This window comes from Hemitrygon akajei, chromosome 14 (assembly GCF_048418815.1).
Source record: "Hemitrygon akajei chromosome 14, sHemAka1.3, whole genome shotgun sequence".
Taxonomy (NCBI): domain Eukaryota; kingdom Metazoa; phylum Chordata; class Chondrichthyes; order Myliobatiformes; family Dasyatidae; genus Hemitrygon; species Hemitrygon akajei.
This window is the reverse complement of record NC_133137.1, coordinates 70,464,183-70,485,304: the sequence shown is the minus strand read 5'-3', so window position 1 is coordinate 70,485,304 and position 21,122 is coordinate 70,464,183. Positions and strand designations below refer to the sequence as shown.

The following is a 21,122-nucleotide window of genomic DNA, read 5'->3' as shown; positions in this document are numbered from 1 at the left end:
CTCCCCACCTTGGGCACAACTACACGGAGTGCGGTCACTGGAAAGCCGTATCCATCACAAAGGCCCCCACCACCCAGGCCATGCTCTCTTCTCGCTGCTGCCATCAGGAAGAAGATACAGGAGCCTCAGGGCCCACACCACCATCTATTACCCCTCAGCCAACAGGCTCTTGAACTGGAGGAGATAAGCACTCACCCCATCACTGAACTGTCCCCACAACTCACTTTCAAGGACTCCTCATCTCGTGTTCTTGATATTTATTGCTTATTTATTTATCCTTCTCATTATTATTTTCTTCTGTATTTGCACACTTCATTTTCTTTTACAAATTGGTTGGTTGGACATGGTTTTCATTGATATTACCATGTTTCTTGTGTTTACTGAGTATGCCCGCAAGAAAATTAATCTCAGGGATGTAAGTGGCGACATATATGTATTTTGATAATAAATTTACTTTTAACTTTAAATTGATTGTACAAGGAATATAGAAAAAGATGTCAACTGGTTGTATTGCTTTTGCTGTGTGTATTTTATGAATAAAGTACAATTATTACATTTTTAAAAATGGAATGCTTCTCAATCAAATACGGAGTTAGGCAAGGCTGTTCTATCTTGTTTGTATTCTGTATCATCCTTAATGGCTGAATCAATCAGGAAACTCATGGGCATGAAGAGTGATAATCCCAGGACGTGGGAGCACACAAGTCAAAGCTTTCTTACCTATGGCCAGTGTAGTCACTTTCTTCTGGGAACGGTTGTTGTCGCGTGGCCTGAGTATCTGAGATCAGCTTGAACTTGCTCTGGGACCCGAGTCAATCACAATAAAAGTGAAGCCACATCTAAAGCGATTGGTTAGACTAATCTTTTGTTCCTTTCACCGTTTGGTCAGATAGCGTGAAGGTGGGGGAATCAGGTTCAGAGGAGCGAGGCCGAGGGAAAGGAACTGTCTGAGGGGGAGGGAGGAAATTATATGAGGTGAGAAAGAAGCAGAGAATGGGGATTATGCTCCATCTCAGCTGTAGGATGCAAACTGGTCATCAGCTTAAGCTGATCTTGGTGATACTGTATGTGGGCAACCCTATGAAGAGTGGATAAGGGCCAGTCCATTGTAGGTAAAGTCCTCTCCACCATTGAGCACATCTACACGAAGATTGTCGCAAATGAATCTCGGGGTTGTATGTGGCGACATATATGCACTTTGACAATAAGTTTACTTTGAACTTAGGTGCAGGTGTTGCCCACGGCCTGATTCTGTGCAGCAGCATGATGTAAGGAAAATATAGCTAATATTGCCCTCATCTTGACTTTAAGCTTTTAAGAGAACTTGGGCTCACAAACACCAAGTGGCATGATATGCTGTTTCCACATGTCTTCACTGTTACACAGGAAAGACCCATTCAGTTGGACTCTCCCACACCACGTGTCCTTACAGGAATGTTTCCGCAGATAAGCACCTTCCACAACGAGTCAGTCAAACAGTATCTACACAGAACGTTGCTCACTATGCCAGCCAGGGTGCAGCCTTGAGCCCCACACCTCAGGTGTGAGCAGCCACTCCCCTTGCGCCAACCCTCATGGGCAGCTATTAGATCATCATTTCAAAGAAATCATTGCCACAAGACCTGCAGCGTGGAGGGCAGGAGTCCACGCCAAGTTCCCAGCATGAGCACCCACACACTGGAGGGCAGGACTGGGGATTTATGCCAGGTTTCCAGCACAGCAGCCCTGTGTGTATTGCTTCTCCCTGTATGTATAATGCTGTAGAATCACTCATTCCTGGAAATGCTTCCTGAGCACAAGGCAAGATACCAGTGTCTTTCTCCCATTCCTAAACATATGACGGCATCCATTAACCAGCCGGGAACTCAGAAACTGTGGAATCATTGTACTACCAAAACGGGCCAAGCCCTTAAGTGCTTATTCTGAGTAAGAGAAATTTAACTATGTGCGTGTGTCTTTTAATGTTTCCTGAGTTTACTTATTCAGAGTCAAAGTAAATTTATTCAAAGTCAAAGTAAATTTATTATCAAACTACGTATATGTCACCATACACAACCTTGAGATTAATTTTCTTGCAGATTCAAATCCCCAGCAGAAACCATTAACTGAACAGATATTTGCAATGAAAATCTGCCTTTGCAAGATATGCTGTGAGTGCAGCAAACCAAAGTAGATTACTTGTAGTCGGCATGGGAAATTACAAAGAGAGGAACTAAACATTCTAGACAGTTCAAGGCTCTGCACTTGCCAAACAGGTCCAGAATGAGCTGATTTTTCATAAGCTACCTGCTTTAGCTCTTGTTTGCACAACGTTACACACTGAAATGAAATAACAATCAAGCTGTGCCGCGAGAGTACTTTAATTTAGAATTTGCTCGATCATCTTTGCTACACCCAGTGTAGGTGTGAATGGCTGGGATTGGAATTATTGTAACTCGGACGCTGAGTCTCCATCTTCGTTCCTCTTGGGGAGTCACTGCGATTGAATTGATTTACATTCACTCCTTGTGGGTTCCAAGGTGGTTGATGAGGTTAATGTGAGAACCACAGTCTCTTCAACAGATGGAGCAGGAAGTGTTGGTGGGACAGGTGGGTGGGTAGGCATGGCAAAGAGGGTCATAACACCTACTTATTCTCCAGTTAGAGTGGCTATGGATCTCAGATTCCCAAGGATCAGAGGGATTCATGTCTTTGAGCGAATCCTTTAATCTACTTTTTTTTTGTTCACCTAGTAATCTAAGACAGAGTTTAGAGGAGTATCTGTTCAGCATTCTGTTGATGGGCATGCAAATAGTATGGCCATCCCAACTTAGTCACCCACCAAACGCAGGAATGTGCAGAATACTGATTAACTGCTTGCATTACTGTATACAATTAAATTAAAAATTTTACTCCTTCCTTTCATTCGGAGCATGTCAGTATCGAACTCCAGGCAAGACATTAGTTGAATTACTGGGAGAGGGGTGTTCAATTAACTCTTATACAATGACTGCCTTTGTTAATGATTAATAAAACAAATTATATCAACACACTCTTTTAACAACATTGGCAGCATTTTATTAATGTTAATAAAATGCTAACTTGCTGGCTTAGACACGCTCAGTACAGCTGTGAATGAATGACTGGGATAGGAAGCAGAGCAAACTCTTTGGCATCTCCATCCGCAACAACGCCAGCATGCAACCAAGTAATCATTAAACACCCAAGTCGTCAGCCACACCGTCTGCCCCCGCGGCTACCTAAACCTTTCGCGATTACTTTAAAACGCGTTTTGTGGCGATCTCTGGGGTCGACGGCTTGGCACTAAATTTCAACTGGAAATTAATTTTAATTTTGCAAGTGGTTTCTCGTTTTCGTATTACTCAGGTTAGACCACCTAATCTGCAATTGTCTGCTTGAACCCCTCCCTATTTTGAATAAGTAGATAGCGTTAACAGTTCTCCGATACCAGTCTCTTTTCAAAATGACAAAGATTTAGTTCAGAGATTTTGCTATCGCCACCCTTGATCTCTTTTTTAGGGGTATACACTATTCACACTAGGTGCCCTGCTCACTTTTGTAGGTCTTTTAATCCGTTTAATGTCCCATATTCGTTCTTTCTCTACTGTGAGATTAATCTCATTCCGGCCTTTTGTGATCCAAAATACCCACGTGGAGCAAGTCATCCGACAACAAAAATATTTTTTTGTCCATAATCAAATACATCATCGCTGTTATTACACATTTATAAAAAAAAGTTGTGTTCCCATTTATATCACATGCATTTTAAACATATTTTTCCCTTCCTACTTTTAAATAAATGTTTCCCTGTGCATTTCTCCTTCCTCTTGTTCCAGGGAGCTGTAGACTTGGTATCTTTCTGCCACCTAGCAATATGCTTCAGGGCCTCCTTTGGTCAAGGCTGACCCTAGATGTTGCATCCCAGCTGTCTATGTGATATGCAAGACAGAGCAGTACTATATAGAGAGCAAATTATTTCCCCTTTCCCTGCAGCTAATGATTCCAAAAGGATGGCAGAGGCTGATACGGTTTGGCACCAGGAGTTGCCAGTCAACACTGAACTCAAGGTAGGACTGTCTGAGGGTCCTCAGCTCTGGAGTTTTCCTCAGGGGTTTACTCCCAAAGCCTTCCCCATGAATGAATATAGCCACAAGGCAGTGGAGGTTTGAAATCAGAATTTTCTTTCTCCTAGATGAGCTGCCAGTCATATCTGATGTGCCCCCATCTACCCAAGGCAACTGGTTTTAAAGTGCCAGTAACCCACCTTTGCCCCTTCTCCTGTCAGTAGAAACAGTTCTGCCGGGCTTAGTAGCTAAGCCACATGTGAAAGTCAGGAGCTGGATTTAGTTGTCAGAGACTATTTGATGCGCAGCTATTTTGAGCATTTAATAGCTACTGGGAACTTATTCCCACTACCACACCCAGTTATAACAACTTTAAGGAACCATCTTGAAGATTGACTATTACAAACATATTGATATTTTGATCCATCTCAATTTCTGAACTATTTGCTCCAGATCTTTCCTCAAATTATCAGCTGGACCTGAAAGCCAGTTTTCAGCTCCAACCAGCATGGGGCCCATGACTCTAGATGGCTGAGTTCTACCACTGAATTTCACAGTGGTCATGCTGGAATTGCAGGAGATTGGGATAAATTGGGAGGCTGGATTTCAGGAGAGTCAGAGAAGGCTTTTTATCAAAAGTTCTGGATAACTGAAACAGTGCACAAAAAACATAACTTGTCCCTTTTACATTCTGAACATCTGAACATCCCACGAGTGAATGTAAAAGTAGGCTTTATAAAAGGAAACAATAAGTATAAGAGCAAAAAAATTATAGGACATAAGATATACAAGCAGAATTGGGTCTTTCAACCTATTGAGTTGGCTCTAACATACAATCATGCTTTTTTTAACCCCACTTTCCTGCCTTCTCCCTGTAACTCTTAATCCCATTACCAATCATGAATTTATCAAACTTTGACTCAAATCCGCAACCTTCCACTCAAATTCCACAGATTCATCAACCTCCTCATCCAAAGGTATATCTGTTTTTTTCCAAGGACATGGTTTTCTACTAATGGAAACATCATCTCCACATCCACTCTATCCAGACCTTTCAGTTTCTAGTAGGTTTGGAAAACATAGAAAACCTACAGCACAATACAGGCCCTTTGGCCCCCAAAGTTGTGCCGAACATGTCCCTATCTTAGAAATTACTAGGCTTACCTATAGCCCTCTATTTTACTAAGCTCCATGTACCTATCTAAAAGTCTCTTAGAAGACCCTATTGTATCCGCCTCCACCACTGTTGCTGGCAGCCCATCCCACGCACTCACCACTCTCTGAGTAAAAAACTTACCCTGACATTTCCTCTGTACCTACTTCCCAGCACCTTAAACCTGTGTCCTCTTGTGGCAACCATTTCAGCCGTGGGAAAAAGCCTCTGACTATCCACACGATCAATGCCTCTCATCACCTTGTACACCTCTATCAGGTCACCTCTCATTCTCCTTCGCTCCAAGGAGAAAAGGCTGAGTTCATTCAACCTATTCTCATAAGGCAGGCTCTCCAATCCAGGCAACATCCTTGTAAATCTCCTCTGCACCCTTTCTATGGCTTCCACATCCTTCCTGTAGTGAAGCAACCAGAACTGAGCACAGTACCCCAAGTGGGGTTGGACCAGGGTCCTATATAGCTGCAACATTACCTCTTGGCTCCTAAATTCAAATCCACAATTGATGAAGGCCAACACACCATACACCTTCTTAACCACAGAGTCAACTTGCACAGCTGCTTTGAGTGTCCTATGGACTCAGACCCCAAGATCCCTCTGATCCTCCACTCTGCCAAGAGTCTTACCATTAATACTATATCCTGCCATCATATCTGACCTACCAAAATGAACCACTTCACACTTATCTGTGTTGAAATCCATCTGCCACTTCTCAGCCCAGTTTTACATCCTATCAATGTCCCGCTGTAACCTCTGACAGCTCTCCGCACTATCCACAACACCTCCAATCTTTGCGTCATCAGCCAACTTACTAACCCATCCCTTCACTTCCTCATCCAGGCCATTTATAAAAATCACGAAGAGTAAGGGTCCCAGAAAAGATCCCTGAGGCACTCTACTGGTCACCGACCTCCATGCAGAATATGACCTGTCTACATGCTTCCTTGCTTCCTTCTCATGCCTAGTCCTGTTCCTGGTACTTCAGTGTCTGTGTCTTGCTTTTGGGTCCGCTTCCACTGCCCCCCTTATGACAAATCCTGCCTCTCAGGATCTTCTCCATCAACTTACCAACCACTGAGATAAGACTCACTGGTCTGTAATTTCCTGGGCTATCTCTACTCCCTTTGTTGAATAAAGGAACATCTGCAACCCTCCAATCCTCAGGAACCTCTCCCGTCCCCATTGATGATGCAAAGATCATCACCAGAGGCTCAGCAATCTCCTCCCTCGCCTCCAACAGTAGCCTGGGGTACATTTCGTCAGGTCCCGGCGACTTATCCAACTGGATGCTTTCCAAAAGCTCCAGCTCATCCTCTTTCTTAATATCTACATGCTCAAGCTTTTTAGTCTGCTACAAGTCATCACTACAATCACTAAGATCTTTTTCCATAGTGAATACTGAAGTATTCATTAAGTACCTCTGCTATTTCCTCTGGTTCCATACACACATTCCCACTGTCAAATTTGATAGGTCCTATTCTTTGACGTCTTACCCTCTTGCTCTTCACATATTTGTAGAATGCCTTGGGGTTTTCCTTAATTCTGCCTGCCAAAGCCTTCTCATGGCTCCTTCTGGCTCTCCTAATTTCCTTCTTAAGCTTCTTCCTGTTAGCCTTATAATCTTCTAGATCTCTAACATTACCTAGCTCTCTGAACCTTTTGTAAGATTTTCAATGAGATTTGCCCACTTCCCCCCCCCCCCCCACCTTATACAGACCCAGAGCTGTAGCACACTGCTTATATGATGAACCTTTTCAAACACTGGTATGGCTACAATTGTGTCCATTTCTAGGCAGCAGACATCAGAAAAGATGAAAAGGCTTTAGAGAAATCTCAGAAGTAATTTGCCAGTGTGATTCCAGAAATGTAGAACTTCAGTTATGAGACAAGTCAGGGTCAACTGAGGCTCTTTCCCTTGTAACAGAAAGGATGTGAAGAGACTTGAGAGGTATTTAAAGTCACAAACGTTAAAGCTAAGATACAGAGAAGCTTTCCATTGGCAAAGCACCCAAATGCCAGAGTGTATAAAATGAAGGAGATTAACAAGAGAACCAAAAGTGACATGAGGAAACACTATGGAGTCAATGGTTAGAATTCAAAATACATAGCCAGAGAATTAGGGAAGGCAGAAGTAAAAGGGAGCTAGAGAATTTGCAAGAGGACAGAGCAGTAGCATTAGCTGGATTTTCTAACATTTAGTCAGTCTGGACACGATAGGGTGAATAGCCTCCTTCCATGCTGTAAGCATTCTTTGATTTAAACTGGGCCAATTAGAACTATCAAAAGAGATTGACTTTAGGGGGCAGTGTGAAATGTGAAAGCCTGTTCATTTGCGAGGGTCTGTGTCTGTAGGGCAAGTAGATGAGGGCTGGTAAGCTGTTGTGTTTGGGAAAAGGAAGTTACAAGTCTGCCTATGAATTAAGATAATCTTATTGCTATCAAACATATTCTGAGGAATGCATTCCCCACTTCAGGGCTGAGATATTACATATTGCGGACATAAGTGAGAATCCTGAATACATGTCTTTAAACACTAATCACTTCTGGAACTTGCTTGGCAGTAAGTTTTAACACTTAGCTCTTGACATGCGATGTCTTCGTCTGTTACACAACATCTTGAAATACTGATGCAGTTTGAAGTATTGCTGCCGATTGACGTCAGTACTTGATAATCGTTGAAGCTGCAAGTGAGCATCTGTTCCATTTTCTCAACAGATAGCCCAGTCTTTCTGACATAAACACAATGAATCAATCTTCTGTCTACACAGCTGAAGATGGCATTACTTCATGTAATAAACAATGCTAATTTATTATGCTTGTATTGTGAAAGAAAAAGTCCCGTGAAAATCCTTTCCTGCATTTGCAATAGGATCTAATCATAATCTTCGTAACATCATTCCCAGCCTTTTAGAACATTTTATTCGACTGACATTTTCAAATTCTTTTTGATATTACATTTTTGTCATATTGTTAAGTGCCCTAAATGCCAGTGGAAACATCCTCCATTACTTACATTATCAAAATCCCAGACCTCTACTGAGTTAATCCTCCAATTTTAGGAAAATAATACGAAGTTTTTTTCTAGATGTTATGGAATTATTATAAGAATAATGCCAAATTAAAACAATACAGTACATTAAATATTATTAAGAGGAAGGTTTACAGAGAGTGTTTTAATACCAAGGTGGAAAGAACGGGCAGGACAACCATTGGGGATGCTTGGAGAGCATTGGTTTAATTTCAACTGCTGCAACTCTTTTAAACACATCGGATGAGTTACCCAGCTGAAATGATTTTTAGAGAATCCAAGACCACCTTCAATCACGAGTATTGGATGATGAACATGCTGCTGTTGGCAATTCATAAATTTTCAAAGAGACTATATATACAGTGGATTCTGGTTAATTGGGACACAATGGAACCGGTACATTTTGATCTGATTAAGCAGCTGCCCCAAATAGCTGAAGTTTCATGGAAATAGTTACAAAGGTATAAAAAAGACAAAATACCAATTAACTGAGTAAAAAAATTATGTACTTAAATGAAATACAGAATCAGAGTCAGGTTTATTATCACCAGTATGTGTTGTGAAATTTGTTAACTTAGCAGCAGCAGTTCATTGCAATACATAACATAAAAAAACAAATAAATAAATCAATTACAGTATATGTATATTGAATAGATTAAAAATCGCACAAAAATATAAATAATATATATTTAAACAGAGAGGTAGTGTTCAAGGGTTCTATGTCCATTTAGGAATCGAATGGCAGAGGGGAAGAAGCTGTTCCTGAATCACTGAGTGTGTGCCTTCAGGCTTCTGTACCTCCTGCCTAATGGTAACAGTGAGAAAAGAGCATTCCCTGGGTGCTGGAGGTCCTTAATAATGGATGCTGACTTTCTGAGACACCGTTCCTTGAAGATGCCCTGGGTACTTTGTAGGCTAGTACCCAAGATGGAGCCGACTAAACATTCCAAGTGTTAAATGTTAAAAGGCCTGAACAGATTTGATATGGCAAAGTTATTTCTCTTGGCAGGGGAGTCTAGGACAAGAGGGCACGACTTTAGAACAGAGATGCGGAGAAATTACTTTAGTCAGAGGGTGGTAAATCTGTGGAATTTGTTGCCGTGAGCGGCTGTGGAGGCCAAGTCATTGGGTGCATTTAAGGCAGAGATAGATATGTTCTTGATAATCCAGGGCATCAAAGGGTATGGGAAGAAGGCAGGGGAGTGGGGATGACTGGAAGAATTGGATCAGCCCATGATTGAATGGCGGAGCAGACTTGATGGGCTGAATGACCTACTTCTGCTCTGAAATCTTATGGTCTTATGGACTAAGTTTACAACTCTCTACAGCTTCTTTCAGTCCTGTGCAGTGCCCCCCCAACCCCCACCGCTCCATTCCAGACAGTGATGCAACCTGTCAGAATGCTCTCCACGGTACATCTATAGAAGTTTTTGAGTGTATTTGTTGACATACCAAATCTCTTCAAACTCCTAATGAAATATTGCTGCTGTCATTCCTTTGTAATTGCATTGGTATTTTGGGACCAGATTAGGTCCTCAGAGATCTTGATACCCTGGAACTTGAAACTGTTTTCTCTCTCCACTTCTGATCCCTCTATGAGCATTGGTATGTGTTCCTTCATCTTACCCTTCCTGAACTCCACAATCAGCTCTTTCATCTTACAATGTCGAGTGCAAGGCTGTTGCTGTGACACCACTCCACTAGTTGGCATATCTTGCTCCTGTACACCTTCCCACCACCATCTGGGATTCTACCAGCAATGGTTGTATCATCAGCAAAATTATAGACGGTATTTGATCTATAGCTAGCCACACAGACATGGGTATAGAGAGAGCAGAGCAGTGGGCTAAGCACACACCCCAAGGTGCACCAGTGTTGATCGCCAGTGAGGAGGAGATGTTATCACCAATTCGCACAGATTGTGGTCTTCTGGTTAGGAAGCCAAGATTCCAATTGCAGAGGGAGGTACAGAGGTCCAGGTTCTGTAACTTCTCAGTCAGGATTGGCACAAATCAGAAACAGAGCAAATTAAAACATTACCAATACTACAACACTATAAAACTGTGTATTAGTTACCGTTCCTGTTGCAGGAATTCATCAAGATTTGATTGACAAATGAACAAAATCAGTGAGACACCTAGGATAGATAATGGGCTGCCTTCATAAAATGCTTTCAATGACTGCATCCTCCAAATCTTCATTTTCTTTGTAACATTCAAGATGATTGTCAATACCATCAAATTCTTCATAGTTCCTAACTTGTTGAAGTAGTGAAATTGTTTCCATTTCATTCTTGACTGTTTCTGGCAACTCCAAGACTGAATGCTTGAAACTGCATTGAGCAAAGCAGTTCAGAATTGTCTTCCTGCTTATTTGTCACCAAGTATCAGTGACAAAAATCTTTCTAAACACAAACACACACAACTGATGCTATTTAAAAACTCTTTGCTCTATGCATAGTGTAGTATCTAACAGTTACACAAGTGCACGTGACTGATGTCAGTTCCTGCCTCAATTAAGTGGCATAGTGAGCCAAATAAACAAAGGGAATCTTGGCTTTTATCTTGATTAATTTTTGTTCTTTACGAGTTATCATAAATATGCGGCTGGTCTGATAAACTGATGGCCCAACCAACCGGAATCTACCATATACAGATTTGGAGCAATGAGTTACAGTACCTCTATTAATCTTTGTGGGATCCAGAGTCCTAGTTGGCTCCATAAACATTGGGTACTGCTGTGGGCTCACCAATTATTTCAGCTTCAATGACTTTGAATGAATGACCTCCTCTATACAGTGTGTTAAAAAAAATCTTTACACGTATTGACAAAGACACGAACTGAATGAGGCAGGAAATTCAGATATGAAACAAAGCAATCTATAAATGGCAGTGGAGTAATTTTGACTCCAATTTCAACTGGTTTCCATTGGGTAAATGGATTTAAAATCTTTCTTTGACAAGGCTGGAAGTCATATTAGGAAAGATATTGCAAATATTTGTCAAACACTTGCTGCTTCTAATAATCATACCTGTTCCTGTGGCTACTCATAACCATGGCTATGCTTAATTTTGGAAGAAGTATTTTAAGTAAATGTTTCAACTCTTTAAAAACAGAAAATCTGTTCTGCTTATTAAATATGTCAAAGTATTAATCATGCTTTGTATCTGGGAAAACTAAGTTAAGAAACAAATTCATATTTCTGTTCTCCACCTTGTTATATACTGGTCAATAAATTTCCAAAACCCAGCATGAAGAACAAGTTGTCAGCTCAACAATCACATTTGTTTTATATTGATCCTTGCCAAGCATAAATTAGCAATTTTGCTTACCAGTATAATTTAAATGTTATCCATTTGTTGCAAAGAGCTATTGAACGATATGTCATTATTAATGCAGCAGTTTAAAATACAATTCATTTCACAATTGTTACAAAGATAAGTTTATTTTTATTTTTTAAAAATAGTTCTTTTAGTTGTAAACTTGAAACTCTCTTAGGTGGAGACCAAAAAATAACATGATTAAGAAGGACAGTTGTACCCAGAAATTAAGAGAGTTCAATTTTAATAAATCATATTTTCTTCATATAAACAAATGGACAATTGTCTAATTATTAAGCATTAACAGTTTTTAGTCTCTAAACATTACAATTCCTAAATATTGTCCTGACAAGCTTTGTATCAGAGCCGTTTTCATGCTTTGATAAATCACTTGGAAAAACTTTCCAAGAGCAAGTCCAAGTTGTCATTGTGTAGACTGGTCTGGTGATAGCAGATTTTCTGCCTGCAAAACAGATGTTGTAAGTCTGCCTAGAAAAAGCATGTTTGGAATTTCATTATGCTGACCAGACAGAAGAAATCATCCTTCAATCCATGTTATAAGAAAAGCCTCTAACAACATAGCATAATATACAATCATATGATCTCTTTAATTAAGGGCATCATGGAAAAGCTGGTATTTTTTTGATGTGGTCTTGCATCAATTGTGTCCAGATTAAACCTATGCAGACCTAATTTATAGGATTTAATCCCAAAAGAATTTCCCTTTGGAGTGGGTTTTAAACAAGATCATATGAATAAGTGTATAGGCTGTGCAGCAAATACAGTGTGTATTTTCTGCAGAGTCTGGACTCAGTATTGATGAAAAGACAGCAGGTCCAATCTATTCAGGTCTTGGAATGCTTAAAAATGTACTCAATTTGTCAATGTCTGAAAGTTCCAATTTTGAAACACAATGGGTGCAATCTCAATCTCAACATTATCAATACAATCTGTAATCAAGATTATTTCCTCCAATCCCTATCATAAGGAAAACTGTGAAAAAGTTCCAAAAGAATTATACAGATAAATACAGTAACTTGGTAAAACAGGCTTATGACGATAAAGGCTAAAAAAAAATGTTGCTATTACAGCAACAGATTAAATTTCTTACTTATAATAATTTAAAACCATCTTCAATTATTGTCCGCAGAGGGGTGTAAAGGTTTGACTTTGGCAAATCGAGAAAGGCCCAATCGAAGGCCTTGACTCGGGCTTTTGACAAAAACTCTGTCCAGTGGTGCATTGCTGTTTTCTTTTGAGGCTGAAAAACCAGATGAAAATGTTTTGACTTACAGATATGTAGAAATAAAAGCTATAATTTCAGTTAATAAGATTATTTATGTTCTTGAGATGTGTAAAAAATCCTTTGATATAATTTTGACCTAAGTTCCATTTACTTTACATTGTTGCTATAGTGACAAACTTGAAGAATTGTGTGTATAATTGTAAGCACCTTATGGTGGTGGCTGTTCTAACTCAGCCATATCAAAAGGAGTTTAAAACACAGCTGCTGAGGGGCATGTACTCAGCTAATTCAATGCAAATAAAATAGTTCTAACATTTACTAAATCGTTTTCAAAGCTACTGGAGGAAGGAGTCTCAGACTGAAATATAACAGGTGATTTTGCCTGATATATATGTGTGGCCATCAACTTCCATTCAACCGTTCTGATACACTTGAGTCAACCCTCTGCAAATGACCTCATCATTCCCCTCCCTCAAAACTCCTGGAAAATATCTGAGGAGTTTTTATAAAAATTAAAAATTGTTAGCTAGTACCTTCTGGAAGTAATTAGGTCCTATAATTAACAAGGTTCCAGGAAAGAACAGTATAATATGGAGACACTAGAAACAAGTGTGTTACTATGGAGACACTAGGTTTTTTTTCCAAAGGATTACTTTTTACATCTCTTGATTTTAGAAATTTCTTCAACATTGCATATTTACTTTGAATATATATCTGTCAATATAAAAATATACCTACACACAGTGTGAATGGGTGGAACAATGGCACTGCACGTAATACAGCTCTCTCACAGCTCCAGCCCCACATTTGAATCTATCTATTATACAGTATATGTGTGGTGTTTGCTCATCTTTCCTTTGAATGCATGGGATTACCCGAGGTGCTCTGGTTCCTTCACACATCCCAAAGGTTGTTAGAATAATTGGCTACTGTAAGATGCTCCTGGTGGAGGGTACAGCAGGGGAGTCGGAATTGGGTGTGTAAGAGAACAGATTACAGTGAAATGACATGGATAGGATTGCTCTGAGAACTGGCATAGATGCAATAGGCCAAATTGCCACTTTACATGTTTGAAGAGAAATATAACATTTTACGCTATATATTTGTAAAACTAGTTACAAAGAGAAAGTAATTTAAAAACATACAGAATCTAGGACTTTGTAAATAGTAGTACAGAGTACAATAATAATAAGTTATGATGAATCTTTATGAAACACTGATTCAACCAAAGCTGGGGTAGTGTATCCATTTTGATTACCTCACTTTGGGATAGATATAAAGACATTGAAGAAGGTGCAGAGATCAATGAAAATGGTCCAGCGTTATGGAACATTTTACTGTACACTTTGTAAAAGCTGTGATTACGTTCATTGAGTCGGATAGCATTGAAACAGGTCCTTTAGCCTGATGGGTCTATGATGACCATTTGCACTAACCCTATATTAATCCCAGATGTTTTTGTCCCCACATTCTCGTCATCTTCCCTCAGATTCCACTACAATTTACAGTGGTTGATTAACCCAGCAATCCGCAACGCTTTGTAATGTGGGAGGAAAGCAGAAGAAACGCATGCATTCACAGAGAGGATGTGCAAATGTCACACAGAGGTCAGTACTGAACTCTGTCTCTGGTGCTAGGAGACAAGCAACCCTACCAGATCCACTCCTAACAGGAGAGAAAGTTATGAGAAGATATGGTAGAGGTGTTCTGTGCAATGAAGAATCTAGACAGGGGAAGGTCTGTAACAAAATGACAAAAAATTAAATCAACTGGCAAAACACACTTGAGATGAACTGAGAGAGAGTTCTTTTGCAGTATGCACCATCTAACATGCACACTCAGCTGAAGCTTTCCAAGGGGAGATGAGTCTATGAAAAAATAGTTGCAGACTACAAGGAAAGGGCAAGGGAGTGGGACCAGCTACATTGCTCTATAAAGAAAGCTGGCATGGACTCAAAACATCAAATGACCTCAGCTTTTACTGTTACTGTTCCATGATGTCAAAGGAAATGGAATATATAATGTTGTCAGAGTAATTAAACCCACCCAACAATTATAGTGTAACAACTTTGCAACTTTTGCCTCCCAGCTACTCCTAATGTGTTGAAACTCCAGTGATAAAACATTGCCTTCCCAAACAGAAGGAAATGCTTTACTCAAAACAACATTAGAACAAGTGGAGCATGTTCAACAAGGTGAATTAATAATCTATGTTTTTCTAATCAAATTACCCAGTACCCCAACATCACCTGGAAGTTCAGTCCTGGGGGAACAGTTTTAGTTGTGGATTAGTGGAAAGTTACAATAGCCCAGATCATCCTACGTGCCAACAGCTAGCTTGAGATTATTTTAACTGACCTAAATTTACTAAGCAGTTTCCTCCCAGGCTAAATCAAGAATGTTGTGGATGATAGCCAGACAAGGTAAAACATTTCTTGAAATTTCTTGTGCGGCTAGGAAGAGAAGTAGGTTGGTTGATTGAAATTCTTCCATTTTCGGTAATGGATTCTACACTGACTCAACCCTAATCATTATAGCCAGTACTCAAAAAATTGTGACATCTGGCAACCATAGCTAATATTTCAGTGTTGGCTACCTATCCAAGCTAGCTTTTTTGGATAACTGGATATCTTCCTTTTCTTAATCTCATTTGAGGTCACCTTAAGGTTCAAATTTAACATCTCTACTCCTTGCAAGATAAGCTCACTGATTCACACATAAACCACAATGCATGCTTTGTTATTTGAATGTTTTTATATAAATTGATTACTAATGTACAAAAGCTACTTAATTTTGGAATTAAGTCATTTTCCATCTAACAATTTTGTTTCCAAATGGACGATAAATCTACATATTTATTCTAAATTCAGCTATCATGGTCTTTTGCTCAGTTGAAAATCAATTTTCAAATGTTAGCAGTCTAAGCAAATTTATTTTCTTTACAAGATAATCAGAATTGTTGAGACCATAAAACCTTAAGACAAAGGAGCAGAACCAGGCCATTCAGCCCATCTAGTCTGCTCCAACATTTCATTATGACTGATCCATTTCCCTCTCAACCCCAATCCCCTGCCTTCCCCCATAACCTTTCACACCCTGACTAATCAAGAACCTATCAAACTCCACCTTAAATGCACCCAGTGACCAGGCCGCCACAGCAGCCTGTGGCAATGAATTCCACAGATTCACCACCCTCTGGCTAAAGAAATCCCCTCATCTCTGTTCTAAATGGACGTTCTTCTATTCTGAGGCTGTGCACTCTGGTCCTAGATTCTCCCACCAGAGGAAACATCCTCTTCACATCTACCCTATCTAGGCCTTTCAACATCCGATAGTTTTCAATGAGTTCTCCCCCTAAATTCCATCAAGTTCAGAATCAGAGCCTTTAATCACAGCTCATATGATACCACTTAATTCCCAGAATCATACTCATGAAACTCCTCTGAACCCTCTCCAATGCCAGTACAGCCTTTCTTAAATAAGGGGCCAAAACTGCTCACAATACTCCAAGTGAGGTTTCACTAGTGTCTTATACAGCCTCAGCACTGCATCTTTGCTTTTATATTCTGGTCTTCTTGAAATGAATGCTAACATTTCATTCGCCTTCCTCACCACCAATTCAACCTGCAAATTAACTTTTAGGGAATCCCGTACGAGTACTGCCAAATCCTTTTGCACTTTGGATTCTTGAATTTTCTCCCTATTTAGAAAATAGTCCATGATTTTACTCCTTCTACCAAAGAATATGACCATACACTTCCCGACACTGTACTCCATCTGCCACCTCTTTGCCCATTTTCCTACTCTGCTTCCTCAACACCACCTGCACCTCCACCTATCTCTATCGTCCGCAAACGTGGCCACAAAGCTATCAATTTCATCATCCAAATTGTTGACATACAATGTAAAAAAGAAGCGATCGCAACACAGATTCCAGGGGAACATCACTAGTCACCGGCAGCCAATCCAAAAAGGATCCTTTTATTCCCACTCTTTGCCTGCTGCTAATCAGCCAATGCTCTATCCATGCTAATATCTTTCCTGTAACACCCTGGGCTCTTATTTTGTTTAGAAAGCTTATGTGCGGCACCTTGTCAAAGGCCTTCTGAAAAACCAAGTACACAGATCCACTGACTGTCAGGCTAGTTGGCCTATAATTTCCTTTCTTCTGCCTCTTTCCCTTTTTGAAGAGTGGAGTGAGATTTGCAATTTTCCAGTTTTCCGGAACCATGCCAGAATCGATTGATTCTTGACAGATCATTACTAATGCCCCCACAATCTCTTCAGCTACCCCTTTTAGAACCTTGGGTTGTAGTCCATCAAGCCCAGGTAACTTATCACTTTCAGACCCTTCAGCTTTTCAAGCACCAACTCACAATCCACAACTCCATCAATATTTGTGTCATGTGCCAACTTTCTAATCAGCCATCTACCTTTTCATCCAAGTTATTTACATATGCCACAAATAAAAGAGGGCCCAGCACAGAATGCTGCAAGATACCACTGGTCACAGTCAGAATAACACCTCTCCACCTCAATATAACAACAATCCAATACCAAGACAGCATGAGTCCCATGCATCTTAGTTTTCTGGACCAGTTTACCAAGACAAACCTTGTCAAATACATTGCTGAAGTCCATGTCAACAACTGCTACCCCAAAATCATCAATCATCTTCATCAGCCCACAAAAAGCCCAATCAAGTTTGTAAGACATGATCTGTCCTACACAAAGCTAAGCTGACTATCGTGAATAAGTCCATGCTTTTCCAAACATGAGTATATCCTATCATTAAGAACCTTTTCCAACAGCTTCCCAATCATTGATGTGAGGCTCAATGGCCAATAATTTACTGAATTATCCCTATTGCTCTTCTTAAACAAAGGAATAACATTGGCTACCTGGTGGAGTCCATTTTGGCTTTCTTAGTCCAGTTGAAGGACTTGATGCTTGTGATGCTATAGGGGATGTTGGAGAAAATGATATTTCTGTCAACATTGATGGTTTGCTTTTTTCAGGAACCAGAGCTGTAGGGGAACAAAATTGATTATATACATATTATTATCAGCACATTGAAGATACACTCGAGTACTTTATTGCATTGTGAGGTAGTGCAAGGTTCATAATGGCATGACTAAATTTGTTGTATAAAAAAGCATCAAAAATAAACCTGAATTGAACTGGTTTGTGAGGTACCATTTTGGAGCCCTGTGGTGCCTAATTGGGAAGACTGACAATATGAATCTTTGCAGTTATACAGTTCCCAAGAAATCACATAAGGGAATATGCTTCTAAGTCATTGTTTATGCTTTTCCAACACAAGCCACCAGAAGGTGCAGCGGCAAAACAAAATTCCCTGTTGATTAATATTACTTTACAATGCAATGCAATTATGGAGTAGCACAGTAGTGTAGAGGCTAGTGTAATGCTTTACAGTGCCAGCTTTAAGATTAGGGTTCACTTCCCATCGCTGTCTGTAAGGAGTTGTTTGTTCTCCCAATGACCATGTGGGTTGACTCAGGGTGCTCCAGAAATGACATATGGTTAGGGTTAAGGTTAGTAACTTGTGGACACACTATGTTGGTGCTGGAACTGTGGTGATACCTGTGGGCTGTCCCCAGCCCATTTCAGACTCTGTTGGTTGCAAACAATGCACTTTACTCACAAACGAGAAAATATCTGCAGATGCTGGAAATCCGAGCAACAGACACAAAATGCCGGAGGGACTCAGCAGACCAGCAGCATCTATGGAAAAGAGTACAGCTGACCTTTTGGTTCCTCCAGTATTTTGTATGTGTTGAATGCATTTTACTGTATGTTTTGATGTTTCAATGTACATGCAATATATAAAACTAATCTTTATTTGAGTATCTTTATTTTTATTCCAATTTGTTCTCTATGTAATAAGCGCTCTCGCATTTGATAGATACTTAAATATGTTTACAGTATATCCAAAGCAAATTAGTGGAAAATTAAATTGCTTCATAGAACATAGAAATTTACAGCACATTACAGGCTCTTTGGCCCACAATGCAATGTTGACCCATGTAACCTACTCTAGAAACTGCCTAGAATTTCCCGAGCGCATAGCCCTCTATTTTTCTAAGCTCCATGTACCTATCTAAGAAGCTCTTAAAAGACCCTGTTGTATCCGCTTCCACCACCACTGCCGGCATTGCATTCCACACACCCGTCACTCTCTGTGTGAAAAACTTACCCCTGACATCCCCTCAGTACATATTTCCAAGCACCTAAAAACCCTTGTGTTAGCCATTTCAGCCCTGGGAAAAAGTCTCTGGCTATCTACACAATCAATGCTCCTCATCAGCTTATACACCTCTTTCAGGTCACCTCTCATCCTCCGTCGCTCCAAGGAGAAAAGGCCAATTTACTCAACCTATTCTCATAAGGTGTGCCCTCCAATCCAGGCAACATCCTTGTAAATCTTCTCTGCACTCTCTCTATACTATCCACATCCATCCTGTAGTGAGGTGACCAGAACTGAACACAGTACTCCAAGTGGGGTCTGACCAAGGTTGATGAATGTCAACACACCATACACCTTCATAACAACACTGTCAACCTGCGCAGCAGCTTTGAGTGTCCTATGGACACAGACTCCAAGATCTCTCAGATCCTCCACTCTGCGAAGAATCTTACCATTAATATTATATTCTGCCTCTATATTTGAGCTACCAAAATGAACCACTTCACATTTATCTGGGTTGAAGTCCATCTCCCACCCCTCAGCCCAGTTCTGCATCCTATTGATAGGTATCCACTGTAACCTCTGACAATCCTCCAGACTATCCACAACACCCCCAACCTTTGTATCATCAGCGAACTTATTAACCCACCCTTCTACTTCTTCATCCAGGTCATTTATAAAAATCACAAAGAGGAGGGGTCCCAGAACAAATCCCCATGGAACACCACTGGTCAATGACCTCCATGCAGAATACGAACCATCTACAACCACCCTTTGTCTTCTGTTGGCAAGCCAATTCTGGGTCCACAAAGCAAGGTCTCCTTGGAGGTCTTGCCTCCTTACTTTCTGAAGGAGCCTTGCATGGGGAACCTTATCAAATGCCTTACTGAAATCCATATACACTACATCCACTGCTCTACCTTCATCAAAGTATTTTGTTACATCCTCGAAGAATTCAATCGGGCTCGTAAGGCACGGCCTGCCCTTGACAAAACCATGCTGACTATTCCTAATCAGATTATATCTCTTCAAATGCTCATAAATCCTGCCTCTCAGGATCTTCTCCAACAACTTGCCCACCTCTGAAATCAGATTCAATTGAAAGAAAATCATGTAATCATTCAGATGACAAAATAACAATAGGAAAATCTATTAACACTGTAAACATTTTCCTAAAACATTGTTGCAGTGCAAAGAACTTAAAATAACTGGAGAGTCTCCAGATATCTATGAAAGTCATTCTACAACCTCTTAACTATGCTAATATATTTGCATTCCACAATCATTCTACAGTTAACTCGTTTGTCTTAATCCATAACTTTAACATGGGATTATAATACAGAAAGCATGATTAAACACATTCATTTGTAATGATTAGTGGAATCTACCTGTATCTTTGCTGTTTGATTTGACACATTTTTTCTCTTTTGTCTTTGTTTGTACTTTGATTGTATTTTGTTTCTTGTTTTTATTTGATGTATTTTTGAAAGTAAATTCCTCATCCGTATCTGTGTTACTTCCATTGCTTTCTGATTCTTCAGCTGCAACACAAATAATATAGTAAGCTCAGAACGATATGGAACATCAGAATGAATAGGCAAAATCATCTTCAATTTTTTTGATTTGTCCTTATTCAAATTCTTCACCAATGACTTTACCACTTTTTTAAAGGTGCAGTCTTAAGTATAGATTAACTATGCTTCATCATGCGATATTATACTTTGCCCAATACCTTTGTGCAAAAGATATTCTCCCCTAATTTGTTCCATTGTAATGTAGGAAACTGAAGCATGGCAAGGACATTTGGCCATTCCCACACAATCTGCCACTTATGGAGAAATTTCTTTAGCCAAAGGGTGGTGAATTTGTGGAATTTATTGCCACAGGCAGCTGTGGAGGCCAGGTCCTTGGGTGTATTTAAGGCAGAGATTGATAGGTTCTAGATTGGACATGGTATCAAAGGTTATGGGGAGATGGCTGGGAACTGGGTTGAAGAGGAGATAGAAAAAAAGCATCAGCCATGATTGAATGGTGGAGCAGACTCGATGGGCCTAATTATGTTCCTATGTCTTATGGTCTTAATAA

At 40.1% G+C, this 21,122-nt stretch overlaps 1 protein-coding gene across 2 annotated transcripts in view; it reads right to left on the bottom strand.

The window, feature by feature from the left end:
* Window positions 1-11,689: 11,689 nt before the first annotated feature.
* The window catches only part of rad51ap1 (RAD51 associated protein 1), a 67,013-nt gene continuing 57,580 nt past the window's right edge, over window positions 11,690-21,122 (bottom strand). For both annotated transcript variants that reach the window (XM_073066341.1, XM_073066342.1), the window contains 3 exons: window positions 20,426-20,578; window positions 17,731-17,856; window positions 11,690-12,844 (listed from right to left, as the gene is read on the bottom strand). In XM_073066341.1, coding sequence (XP_072922442.1) covers window positions 12,717-12,844; window positions 17,731-17,856; window positions 20,426-20,578 — 407 coding nt within the window. In that variant the 3' untranslated portion in view covers window positions 11,690-12,716. The remainder of the gene's footprint in view (window positions 12,845-17,730; window positions 17,857-20,425; window positions 20,579-21,122) is intronic.